Source organism: Physcomitrium patens, chromosome 9, assembly GCF_059467195.1.
Source record: "Physcomitrium patens ecotype Gransden chromosome 9, ASM5946719v1, whole genome shotgun sequence".
Taxonomy (NCBI): Eukaryota; Viridiplantae; Streptophyta; class Bryopsida; order Funariales; family Funariaceae; genus Physcomitrium; species Physcomitrium patens.
Genome location: NC_143418.1, coordinates 11565415 through 11579215, shown reverse-complemented (window position 1 = coordinate 11579215; position 13801 = coordinate 11565415). Strand labels below are relative to the sequence as shown.

At 35.3% G+C, this 13801-nt stretch overlaps 2 protein-coding genes across 6 annotated transcripts; both read right to left on the bottom strand.

The window, feature by feature from the left end:
• Positions 1-502: 502 nt before the first annotated feature.
• LOC112286514 (protein HOTHEAD) lies at positions 503-4273 on the bottom strand. The gene is given in 6 exon segments (XM_090253168.1): positions 503-859; positions 1051-1330; positions 1333-1914; positions 2196-2849; positions 3144-3271; positions 3844-4273. Coding segments are annotated over 6 exon segments (1803 nt in total). The 5' UTR covers positions 3957-4273; the 3' UTR covers positions 503-813.
• A 3586-nt stretch (positions 4274-7859) lies between these two features.
• Positions 7860-11583, bottom strand: LOC112286513 (protein HOTHEAD). Of its 5 annotated transcripts, none has more exons than XM_024528449.3 (5): positions 11407-11583; positions 10719-10850; positions 9830-10501; positions 8621-9548; positions 7860-8420 (listed from the first exon to the last, which is right to left on the bottom strand). In XM_024528449.3, exons 2-5 carry the CDS (start codon positions 10813-10815, stop codon positions 8372-8374), a joined length of 1746 nt encoding a protein of 581 aa, XP_024384217.1. In that variant the 5' UTR covers positions 10816-10850; positions 11407-11583; the 3' UTR covers positions 7860-8371. The 5 variants fall into 5 exon arrangements, with proteins under 5 accessions (XP_024384217.1, XP_024384220.1, XP_090109293.1 ...); XM_024528452.3 differs by having other exon boundaries at positions 9830-10486; XM_090253167.1 differs by having other exon boundaries at positions 9830-10483.
• Between the last annotated feature and the right edge of the window lie 2218 nt (positions 11584-13801).

Here is a 13801-nt window from a genome sequence, read left to right as displayed (position 1 = left end):
TGTATATATATCTTATTATTTTATTTCAAAATATTTTAATGTATTTCTTTAATTTTTATTTACAACAAATCATGTATAATATAATATTATATATACTATAATTAAAAATAAGTATCATAGTCTTTTATTGAACTTTGTAATATTAAAAAAAAAATTATGCTATTGCATCTAAAAAGTAATGATTTTTTATGCTTAATGACATACTTATGATTAAGATAAAACAAAATTTAAATATTTTCACATTTAAGAAAACTTAGAATATTGAAAATGTGTTCTATTTTAATATAAAAATAGTTTTCAAAATAAATTGGCACTAGTCATCTATAAAATTAATATGAAAGAATACATACCACCATAACATTAACTTCTAATTTAACACTTCATTGGGGCAGTAACATATTTTCTTGTGTGTAAATTGTGTTACCATGTTTCAACCAATAAGATTTCCCTATTTATTCTAAAAGTGAGAATGGAAAAAAAAAATCACATCACAAAGCCAAGATTTTAAAAAATACTAGTATATGATCCTATGTTCAATTTATTAGGGGAGCTACAATATAATTCTGGGAAAGGTTCTTATGTTGTAGACCTTTCCTTGGATCCAAACTATCTTAGAATTTTGAAGAAAGTTCCCAGCAGTATATTTTAGTAGTGTCAAAAAATCCTATCATTTGGTTTTGCTTTAACCGTAACTTGCATCGGGTTTGCTACAGCAAATGCAGCTGATCATCACTCACCGATTGAAGGAGCCGGATTAGGTGATGCAGGAACGAACATGATAGTACAGATCCTGCACCAGATTGAACTACTTGTTCAAGCCGCTAGCTGTCGTTCTTGAAGAATCTTCACACCCATGTATCTGAATACAAATACAAGTTCATAAGTACCTGGGTACGAAGGACGGTTGAGTGTACATATCTACCAAACTGAAGTCAATCTAGAGCACTTCACAGAATTAATAACAATTCGGTAACATGTGAATAAGAACTGTGAACTTTCGAAAGCGCAGCTCCACTAAGTAGAGAATCTGTCCTGCAGATGAAAGCCTACCTGCCAAGCATCATTACTGTTGCTTGCGGATTTGTGCCAGGTGAAGAATTAAAAGTGGATCCGTCAATTACTCTAAGTCCGTGGGCTCCAATGACACGGTACTCCGCATCAACGACTCTCCCAACTTGGCAGCCTCCGTGGTATTGCCAGATGGTAGTCACTGTATTACGGCACCATTCTGAGAGTGTTTTCACATCCTGCTCAGATGGCATTACATTCCCTATCAGCTTCGTATTGTTGAGTGCAGAATACGGGAAACTTGTGTATGTAAAATCCTTCATAGCTTCTGATTTAAGAATTTGTTGTACCACTCGTGCAGTTTCGGTGCATGTATACAGATCTTCAGAGTCCCTGTCGAGGCGGGCACGTCCACTTTCTGAAAAATAACGCCAGCTTGTCCAAGCATTCTTTGAGTTTCAAGAGGCAGATTTCTGAGCTCTTCTATATTCTTTAACAATAGGTTTTTGCTTCTTAAACTCGGAGGCGTTGTAACTAGCGATTCCAATTGGAACAATACAGCTCGGATGCCGCTAGATGTTTCAATGAAGCCTCCAAAATCAGTAATCCCGACTGTCTGCATCAGCGAAATCTCCACAGGAATTCGAGACGGAACATACATGGAATTCGCTGGGTTATCAGTCATGCCCTTCCCAACGCTTGACGAGTTCAAAACTACAGGTACTCGATATGGTTCGAGTATGTCCACATCCCCAACCCCGCTCAACATAAGAAAGTGTGGGCTTCCAATTGCACCAGCTGCCAGTAGAATTTGGCTCTTCAAGGGTTCACGAAGCATTGCTAGATGCCGAATGCCTAGGCTGTCAGAGAACACGGTTCCAATAGCTCGGGGGGGACTCCTTGGCACTGAAAGTGAAATACTGACATCAAAGAACAAATATCCAACTTGCGAGTAGCGGATGCATAACAAATGTTTTGACCGTATCAACAATGTATTCATGATTATCATTACATATGGCTATACATGGGTTAACCAAAGCTTGTAATAATTCGTGTCGAATAGTAGTTTGAGCTGTAGATGCATAAACAAAGTTGTTCTTGCAAATTGGCGGCGCACCAATGCCATCGTACAGATGGAATGTCTACTTTGACTATTTCAGGGAATAACGCACTTCAATTGTAAATACCTGGGGGAGCGAAGAGGATCCTGTGCACGTTTGCGAAGAGTAGAACCGTGATGTTATTCGGGTTCGCGAACTGAAGCAGGTCAGCGGCTGTGTGACGCTTCCCAGCCTCGTCGAAAATTGAACCCCCAACTTTCGTGCCGCTGGCATGCTTGTAAGTCCTCCCATTGTCCGGACCAACACCTACCTCCAACAATGCGTCTCGCACTGCTGTTTGCCACTGTTGCAATCGAGGAAAGAATGCCACGACGCTCTCAACCCACTCATAAGCGGACGCCACCATCCCCGCGTCCCAGCCGGCTCTGCTCACGTAATCGTCGCTGGCTCGGCTGTAGAACCCCGCGTTGATGGAGCTGCCTCCTCCAAGCACCCGAGCGCGCCGGTTGAACACGCCATCCTGGGACTGGAAACTCTGTACGGGCGAGAACCAGGTGTTGCCCTGGATGTTGGAGATGAGTTTTCCGAAGTTGGCGGCACTCTCGATGTCAGGGTTGCCGTAAGGCGTGTTTCCTCTTTCGAGCAACAGAACAGAATAGTTAAGCGACAAGGTGGCCGCGAGAGGACAACCCGCAGTGCCGCCGCCCACAATGATGTAGTCGAAATCGGTGGCAACAGGCGGCGCAGCGGAAGCATTCTTCAAAAATGGATAATCGCCACCTGCTTATCCCACAATGCCTGCTGCTATTCAATTTGTATTCTTCAGAAAGTATTGTTGTATTGGTTTATCATGAAGTGGTTTCAATCTTGATCTACAGAATTTCTTGTAAACATTCTTGCAATAACTGTGGATGGATGACATGCACACGCATTCTGTGCACCTAGAAGATATGAGCATCGTCTTAAAATATATGTGAGTTAATTCTAGTAACTTCAATTGTTTATAGAGTTCCTTAACAGGGTCCTGAGAATCTAATATTCAGCGCTAGTTTGTAGGGTAGTATATTTACAAACCGGCAGCGTTAGCCAGTGGCAGAAACAAGAGTATGAAAACAATCACGATCACCAGTACGCAAACAGCCTTCCATTTAGCGAGGCTCATTAGTACACTTTTGTGTATCTTCGAAAGCGCAGTTGTCCCCCTTCACAAACATGACAGTGAAAAATGAGCAAATGAGTCTCCGTAATTGTTTACTCCGGTAATACAATGGCAAAAGAGATGTTGCGAATAAGAGCTTTGAAATTTTACTGTTGAATTCGAAGTATGATCCAACATACAGTAGGAAATCTAAACACTTAGCATTTTCTTGACCTTCTTATAGGAGTTGTTTTGTCAGAATTATTGCGTAAGCAGCAACACATACGTCATTCACTGGCTCTAGTCTAGTCCATTTAGAACTTTTTTCAGAATACCTCTAGTTTCTTCCTGGTTCAAATGTTATTCGCATGTATATTACTAACACTTCAACTGCTTCCACCAATAACCAACATCACCTTCACCGTCATACGCCTGTCACGACGCCTATTCCTGTTCTACGCACACCAAACTCCTAATCTTATCCTTCTTATCAGAAATTTCCGAACCTTGTTCCGTCATGTGTAATATAAATTCCACTTGTCTAACACCTGATCCTCTGAAGCTTCAGTCTCATCTAGACTGGTATTATCGTCACTGGAATCAAGGAGCTGTGTATGATCATCATCTGATTCGTACCTGCTTCCTAAAGTACACATGAACATCGTATCCAGACAACACTGCGTTATATTTCCCACAACTGTTCTGAAGCACCTGAAAAGCGCAACAAAGGCTCCGCTCGGATGCGCCATCGTACCCGACAACACGAATCCCGAGCAATCCTATTAGACAAACTTATAAAATTACCTTCATCAACAAAATACTCAAAAAAAAGTTGTTCCAGTTCAGATTTCAGTGCACGGACATGTTGGACTTCACATCAGGCTAATCCAGAAGTGATAGGCGCCACTGAAAATGGTCTTCGTCACTGTAAAGAGCTCGTCACACACCGGACGAGGTCGACATGAACATGGGAAACAATAATGGAGAAGAGCCCTGGTGGGATCCGACTCAAGCAGCATGCATGCTCAAGTAGGCACCACTGAGGGATGAGGCGAGAGTTTGAAAAACGTGGCCAGGAAATTAAATTCCGGCGCCACTCACCTCTTCCTCCCGCCATTCCACTGATACCGACGTCGAGCGCGCCATTGCCCGCTCTTTTCGTGATTGTGAAACGTTGCGTTTGAAACCCTCACTCTGCTAAGCCCGGAAACTGGATCAGCCTACGTGGCACTTCTCCTTTTTCTTTTTAAAAATTATTTACTAATTGTTGGTGTTACCTTTTCAATGACAAATTACTTCATTGATAATTTTTTAGTCTTTGTCTCTAAGAATTTCATTTGAGATTTGTATATTTCATTGCCATGTTGAATTTTGACTACCATTTATTATACTTCTATGTCATGGTCAATGATGGAAAGTATATTTTATTTAATTTTACAAGTAAGCAAATATTACATTATATATATATATATATATATATATATTGGTAATTAGAGTTTTCCAATACATTGATCAATTCTTTTAAGTTAAATTTATTTTTTTAGTAAGAAATCTATTTTCTGTTCAAGTGTATCATTTACAAATAAATCGTGTTGCTTAATCAATATTTTAAATTATTATTATTTTTAGCTTAAAAAGACAAATTTTCATGCTATTATATGTATATAGTAGATTTAACTATATAAACATGTACAAACACACAACCTAAATAAAATGCCCACCTATATGTGTCATTGATCTGATAATAAGTATTTTGATATAATTGAAGGCCTTTGATTATAATTATGATGTTTAAATTTTCTTAAATACTTTTGTTTCTTTTTTAACAAATAGTACCACATATAAAGATTTCATAAGCAAATATATGTTTGAGACCCAAGCAATAAATCTACATTGTAACAATAAATTTAGGAGAATGTTAAATAGATACATGTTTTTACTAAATAGATCCACCTTTAATGAAGAATATGATTATCATAATGAATGTGGTTGGTTTTTATTGGTTGCAAATCCAATAGTGGATAAATGAATCTAGAGATCATTGTTTTTTTTATTTTGATGGTTAGGATGAATGGGTTGATTGAGTAAAAACTTGGGTCTATTTATCATTCTTCTAAATTTATGTATAAGAAGATAGAAATCTAACATTTATTGTAAAATTGATGATACTACTACTACAATTGATTTTATAGTGAACATGCACTTCTTTTATTGATTTGCTCAAATAAGAAAAAAAGAAAGATAAAAACCACTTATAAAGTTTAGCTATCAGAAATTAGTTACAAAGATGTATAAAAATATGTAAACATTTGTTTAATGTAATTGACATTTTTAGGACTTTATAGAAATTATTTTTAATATTTAAATAATTTAAAAGTCATAGATTCTATTTGAAGTTTTTTTCTAATTTTTTTTTCTTATCGTTGCAGTAGAAGAAAATTTTATTTTAAATATAATAAAAAACCATAAAGACATGTATTAGAATTAAAGAAAGTCTTTTTTATTTTTATATAAGGACTAATAGGAGATGTCAAAAAATTGTGAATTTACTTTTCAACTATTGATTTATACAAATTGTCGTAAAAGATTATTCACATAAATCTTCTAATTTGGCGCCCAAAAATATTAAAAAAAAAAGAAAAAAAAGAAAAATTGTATTTTAAAAAATCAAATATGATATAAATAAAATAATTGATATACTTAAGATATTTAAATCTTATTGAATGAAGTTGATTATACATAAACTTAAAAATAAAATAAAAATCTTTACTAATTAATAACAAGTAATATTTTTAACTTTTTTTTTTTAGAAAACAAGATAATGATATAAAAATCTATTATTAATATTATGAAACCAAAGTAGTAGCAAAAGTCATACATATTTATCTACGTTTCTTTTGTGAACTAAACTAAACAGTGATACTTCACATTATTTAAAAAAAAACACTTTATAATGTTTAAAAAATTATCACGTATTAAATTTTAATTTATTTAAGAAATTGATACAGCTATAAAAAAATAATTTATTTTATTTAAGCAAGATTTTTTTTCCTTAAGATCAAATACAAAACATGAGATCATATGAAAATGTCATCAAATGATTTGGTTATTTAATTATTAAATTTCTAATTAAATTTAATACCAAATGCTATTCAAATTGAATGGAATAAGAATTTATTAAATTAAAATTAAAATTTTATAAATTCTATATTAAAAAAATAAAAAAATAAATCCTATATTAAAAAAATAATAAATTTATCTGACATACTCATTAAAAATAAAATTTATCATCCTTTATAAGGATATTGAAATGCTTTAGCACTTTAAAAGTATATTAAATTGTTCAAGCCATAAAGCTCTTAAATTTACTCTATTCCTTAGAACTGTGCTATTTTAAATAGCTTTTTGGCATATAATAGTATTTTTTAATAAATTATTGATTAGAATCATGTAATTTTTTAAAGAAAATTTATTAAATATATAATATATGATCTCTTGAAACTTTTATTTAAAAACTAAAAAGACAAGAACAAGATATTTTACCTACATATTTTATCTCTTAATTAAATGTCTTAAATAGACATGTTTTTAAGTTTATGTTTATGTACTTTTTGAAAGCTAATAAAAGATTTTGAATTGATTTAAGAAATCCAATAATTTTATTATGAATGCTTAACATTCAAGAATATACAATTCAGGTTTCTTTATCCTTGAATATAAATAATTTAAAAAATCTTCATTAGGGTATTATAGTCAATATGAATAAAGTTGTTTTAAAAAAAATCTCAAATGTATAATTTTATCTTTTTAGATTCTTATACTTAGTATGTTTATAAATTATGTAATAGCTAATGACCATCAACTTAATAACTATTATGTTGATGTGTACGGTTGAATATTACAAAAAGTGATGTAAACTAAATTGTTCATTGGCCGTTGAGAAGTTTCACAATGTGGAATAATCCCGTAATCAGGAGTGTACTCTTTTCATCTGGATGAGGTGGGCTGTGCAGTTGAAGTGCTCGCGGATCGAAATTCTCGAACATCAAATACTTTTTATGTTCATGTCCGAAGAGATGTTTTACCATCTTTAAAGAACGGATCGGAATCGAGGCTTCTGTCTTAGTCGGACAGCATGTCACTTTGTTGGGACAAATGCAGACAGCATCGGCGGTGGAACTCAAGAATGACCACGAGACAATTCCCTTGGTCGCTGCAACATTTGAAGATGTGGCTAGACTTGTCCTTCAATACATTGATGTTGCATCATTCAGTTATTCGAGATGCAGGTTCACGATTTATAATTACGAAACTTAGGGTTCTCCACTCTCATTTATTGAAACTGCGGTTGAAAGGAAATGGCGCTTGAAGTTCATATAGCACCATGAGTTCAAATATGTCAGGAGATTGTAGGAGTATTCACCTCACGAGCTATGCTGCTCGGAGTGTTCTGGAAGTAATCTATCGCTGTAGCAATGATCGCGTCGCGAACTATTAGGTTTACGTAGCGTCTTCATATGAATTCCACAACAAAAAGATGATAGAGCTAACTCAAATCTTATCCTTCCTACTCTGAGATACTGCTACAATTTCCATGGCAATTAATTGAATAGGATTGACTGCACTCGCACGTCAGTAACTCTAAAGAGAAATTTGTCTCAACCTCAAGTTCGTTAATCCAGACTTCCTCAGTCAAACATCTCCATCCTCTACTCATTTCGGCCTACTGAATTGCCGAGCAGGCCTATATGTTTCTGAGTAAATGATGAGACAGACTTTGGCTTGTCAGAAAAGTCAAGCACCAGCATTCAGTTGACTTATTGTGCTGCATATATCTACAGTGTCACAGAACCAATTTCCAGGAGTGTATTGAGCTAGTCAAACTCCCCCCTGTACAGAATTTTGAGAACTAATGGTAATCTAATATCAGTATAGACCTGCCTTTCGCGATTTGGAGAGACTAGCTTGGCAGAAGTGTCCTTGAACTGCTTATTCTACTATCTTAACCTTAATATGTGACATGGAGTTTTTGTGCTGAAGTTGGACTGTGCCAAAAAAGATAGTCACACCTGGACATACTTTAAAGCACACTACCCTAAGCAAGCACTAATCGAAATATTCCAAGAGCTTAAAAGTAAAAAACAATATCAGATTTTTTTACTGCTCATCTTACCGCTCTTTGTCGATCCTGATGTATCTTCAACCCCATGTATCTGAATCAAAATACAAAGGTTATTACATTCGTCAGTTTCGTAGGGTGTATACATACGTAATTTTTTCCCAGTAACGGAAGCGAGATACCAAGTCAATACAACAAAGTGAAATGATGAGTACAATAGAATATCAGCAAATGATGCAATGTTTTTGGTAGTTGTAACATTTACTGATGTCGCTTAATTTAGTGATTTCATACCTGCCTAGCATCATCACAGTTGCCTGGGGATTCGTTCCTGGCGAGGAATTAAACGTTGACCCGTCTATAACTCTTATACCGACAGCCCCAATGATCCTATGCTCATTGTCCACGACAGTTCCAACTCCACAGCCTCCGTGATAATGCCAGATCGTAATAACTGTATTGCGGCACCATTCTGAGAGTGTATCCACGTCCAGCCTGGTTGGTATCAAGTTGCCCACTAATTCCGCGTTGTTAAGAATCGTTTCGGGCAAGGTTGTGTAAGTATAGTTTCTCATGGCTTCCGTTTCAAGGATTTGTTTCACCATTCGCGTGCTCTCGATGCAAGTGTACAGATCTTCAGGTTCTGAGAAGTAATTAAACTGAACAAGGGGGTTGTCTTCAATATTGGATTGGTTAAGAGTTAGATTTCCTTTCGAAGATGGGCCATCTACCTTCTGCAAGATGACACCAGCTTGTCCTAGAATCTGTTGCGTTCTCACCGGCAAATTGTTGAGTGCCTCTGCATACTTGACAACAAGTTCCTCGCTTCTAAACCAGGGTGCCATTATACCTAGAGATCCTACTTGCGATAAACTTGCCTGGCTGCCACTCGCAGTCTCAATGAAGCTTCCGAAGTTGGTAATACCGACTGTCTCGATCAAGGAAACTTCGACTGGATTTGGAGACGGCACGTAAATTGCATTTGCTGGATTGTCAGCCATGTCCTTCCCAACCCCTGTCAGATTCACGACAATAGGTATGCCAAGTGGTCCAAGAACGTCCGCATCCCCAATCCCGCTTGTCATGAGCAGGTGCGGACTTCCGATCGCCCCAGCGGCCAGAATAACTTCGCTGCCTTCTACTTGACGAAGAGAGGCCTGGTGTTGAAATCCCAAAACATCCGAAAATACAACTCCAATAGCTCTGGGTGGACTCCCTGGTACTGGACGTCAAATTCGAATACTTGTGAGTCATTTCATGCAGATTAGAATGAGAGACTGATCTGCTTTACTTCCAGGCTTTTTAATCTTCAACCAACATCACCTTGCATAATGGTCTTGATTTTCGTCCACTTGACTAATGATTAGTCAAACATAATACCTTCCGTTGTGAGTAACAAATGAAGATGTTGTGTACACGACGGAAAATACACCTTACAGCTGAAGGTTTTGGAAAATGATGAAACAATACCAAATACTGGATAAGGGGGTATTTCGCGGATACCTGGGGGAGCGAAGAGGATCCTGTGCACGTTTGCGAAGAGTAGAACCGTGATGTTATTCGGGTTCGCGAACTGAAGCAGGTCAGCGGCTGTGTGACGCTTCCCAGCCTCGTCGAAAATTGAACCCCCAACTTTCGTGCCGCTGGCATGCTTGTAAGTCCTCCCATTGTCCGGACCAACACCTACCTCCAACAATGCGTCTCGCACTGCTGTTTGCCACTGTTGCAATCGAGGAAAGAATGCCACGACGCTCTCAACCCACTCATAAGCGGACGCCACCATCCCCGCGTCCCAGCCGGCTCTGCTCACGTAATCGTCGCTGGCTCGGCTGTAGAACCCCGCGTTGATGGAGCTGCCTCCTCCAAGCACCCGAGCGCGCCGGTTGAACACGCCATCCTGGGACTGGAAACTCTGTACGGGCGAGAACCAGGTGTTGCCCTGGATGTTGGAGATGAGTTTTCCGAAGTTGGCGGCACTCTCGATGTCAGGGTTGCCGTAAGGCGTGTTTCCTCTTTCGAGCAACAGAACAGAATAGTTAAGCGACAAGGTGGCCGCGAGAGGACAACCCGCAGTGCCGCCGCCCACAATGATGTAGTCGAAATCGGTGGCAACAGGCGGCGCAGCGGAAGCATTCTTCAAAAATGGATAATCGCCACCTGCTAAACGAATACTGACTGCTGGGACCAGTTAGCTGATGATCGTGATATAATGTAAATTTTCTCTTAGGTTGCATATTTCTAATTGATGGCGAGGTGGCATTTGTGACAATTCAAGTGCAGTTAAACCTTGCACCAATGCACTTGCATACATTAGCCATCTCTTACAAAACTAAGCAGTATGTCGAACTAAAATTTTGAGGTTTACAGTGTAGGTTGAGGAAACTGGACTGACCAGCAGCGTTTGCCGAGTACTGAGACAATCTTGACAAGATTACCAAATTAATCGCCACCAGCAGGCGCATAATCCTCAATCTAATGCCGGTGGCCATGTCTTCTACTTCTCGATCAGTTTCCACCCGCTGACCTTATGAATTAAAAATGGTAGGAACAGTATAGTGGACAGTTAGTGATTCCGTCTGATAAAACTTGTAGACAAGTTTATGTACACAAGTTTATGTGAAGACCTTCGCCGCTGAAGGCAGTAGAACTTCTAATACCAGCAGAAGACATCTAATTAGTTTTTATGAAGTTTTTGCCTTCGCGAGGTAGACAGTATTTGTTCTTTCAAGCACCAATTCATGATCCAATAACAAAACTCATTAGATATTGCTACAGCAGTATTTCATTTAAACTTTGCATGACTGCACTGACATCCTACTCCTGACCGGTATACATTGTTCAACTTCTCGAGCGGATCGTCACTGAATCTTACGTCGCCTTTCTAAATACACAGTTGTCTTCTCGGCGACGGATCCATTGAAAGAACTTCACATAAGTACTGATCAACAAGAAAATGACAGCGAAATTTTTTTTACTGAAAGAGACTATGAGGATCCAAATCCTAATTCTCCACCTCAAATGTGATCAAACGGTTTCGAATCGTATCTGTGGAACTATCAGCAATATCAAAGCAATTCTACCTTTCTTGACGACAGGTTGCGCAAGAAACTCAAGTTTTCAAGGGCAGTTCGCAGCGGTCCCGCTCCTCTGGAACACCTTGTGCGAAAGGAAAATTTGAAAGAGAATAGAGAAGAAGCCCATGAACGCTGATCATCGATGGTGTCACTGTAGCACTCATGATCCTATGGACCCGCCACGACACCACGTTCAACACAGAATCAGAGCTTCAAGCGTTCACGGACCAGGAAAGTGGATGAAATCCGGAGTTCATCCACGAGAACTCATGGATGAATCTGATGTTCATGGAGTGGACGCTTGAAGCTGCTCATTGCATGTATTTTGGAGGGGTAATATTTACATGATTTTTAAAGCAATCATGTTTAATATTTGCAAGTATAAAATAAAGAAAATATTTCTTTATTCACCTCGTTGATAGGAGTTATTGCGTGAATTTCAGGTGCAATTTTATCCATATTTTTTGTTCATGCAAGATCACTTTCATTCTAGATAAAAATTAGTTTTAAATTTTAAATGTGATTTATTTATGGACTTAATGTAATTTGAAATTTAGATAATACTTGACTATCAATTTCAATCAAAATTATTAAAAAGTAAAATTTGAAAGATTTGAGAATCAGAATTTTTGTATTAAAAAGATGAGTAAATAAATAAATATATGGTATTTAATCTAATACTATAATAAATTATGTTTAATTTAATAATTGAATAATTAAATATATTAATACATTTATTATTTTGGTTTCTTTATCAATAATAGTTTACATTTATTTATTTATTTTATTATAAGTGTTTAAAAAATATTTTTTAAATTTTTATTGTTATAATATAATAATTAGAGTTTATAATATAATTATTAAAATACCATAGATTTATAAAAAATTAAAATCTTAACATTATTGAAAAATAGTAGAATTATAATCTAAAGATCATGCTTAAACAAATATTTTATAAATTAAATAGTAATTAAGTCATCAATTTTTTAAACTTTTATATTTTTATAATAATACAAATTTTTATAGTAAATCCTATCTTTTACATATTATCAATTTTAGGTTTTACAATTATAAAACATAGAATAAAATTCTTAACAAAAGTAGTAAATATCAGTGAACCAAATTTTAATAAATATGATTCTATATAAGAATCTACTTTCATGCTTAAGTAGAAAAAGTGGATTTTTTAGCTTAAGCTTTAATAAGATTTAATAATAAATCTAAAAGTCATGTTTTAAAAAATAAATAAATAAACAAATAATAAATAATTTATATAAGTCTTATTAGAAGCAATGTTTGAATAATTATTAATCATTATCTACCAAGGTGTTAAATCTTGAGGATAATAAGCATACAACACAATAGCATTGTATTGCTTGTCATCTTTACAAGAATGTAATATTGCATATTACTTAATGCCTAATTTGGCTTCTTGGATTCTTTTGTTTAACTTAAAGCAATGGCATATGCAAACTTGATAGATTTGGTATTATATATAAGGCAAATTTGGATGAAAGATGAAGTTGGCAAGGTGGTATTATTTATAAAAGAGCAGAATGTGGAAGTTAGTCACAAATTTTTTGTCATTAAGTTAGGAAAGAAAAGGTATTATCACTAATCAAATGCTTTTTGGTTAGATTTTCTGGATGTTTATCATCTATATATATTTAAGTTTACTATTTACAAATATTGTAAGAAAATTCTTGTCATTTATAAGGAGTTTGAATATGCAATAGCAAATCTTATTAGAGAGTATTAAGCTTACAATTTTTTGATAAAATAATTTAAGAAATTAAATATTGAAGAGGATCTTTTTAAATAATATGTATCCTATGCTAAGAAGAAGCATTCCAAAGAATTAAGGACAAAAACCTCAAAGTAATAATTGAAGTGATTAAACTTGATAACAATCTTTTTTTAATCACAAAAAATGAGTAATATACTTGTTGAATAATGTTAAAAGGAGATCAAAGATAAATACAATTAGTTCTTGCAATCAACATCTTTTGTGGTTTTCTTTATTTTTAATGTATAATCTATTATCTATAATAAGCCAATTATTTATTATATGATATTATAAACATAAATATTTACTTCAATAATTACTTATGTAATATAAATAAATAAAATTAAGTAAAAATAGATCAATTTAATAATATCTTATAGAAAAGCTTCCTAAAAGCTTTATAGTTGTAATTTCACCTTTATATATATCTATAGGTGATTAATAGGTTGAATACTTAGCTAACAAGTTATCCATATGTCGCACGTGTTGGCAACTTGTAGTTCAAGCTCATTATGTGGCACACATATATAAAATTCTTGCCTCTATATATACTATCTTACTCTTGTCATTTTTTTTTTTTTTTTTTTTTTTTTTTTTTTTTTATCCTTGTAGAAA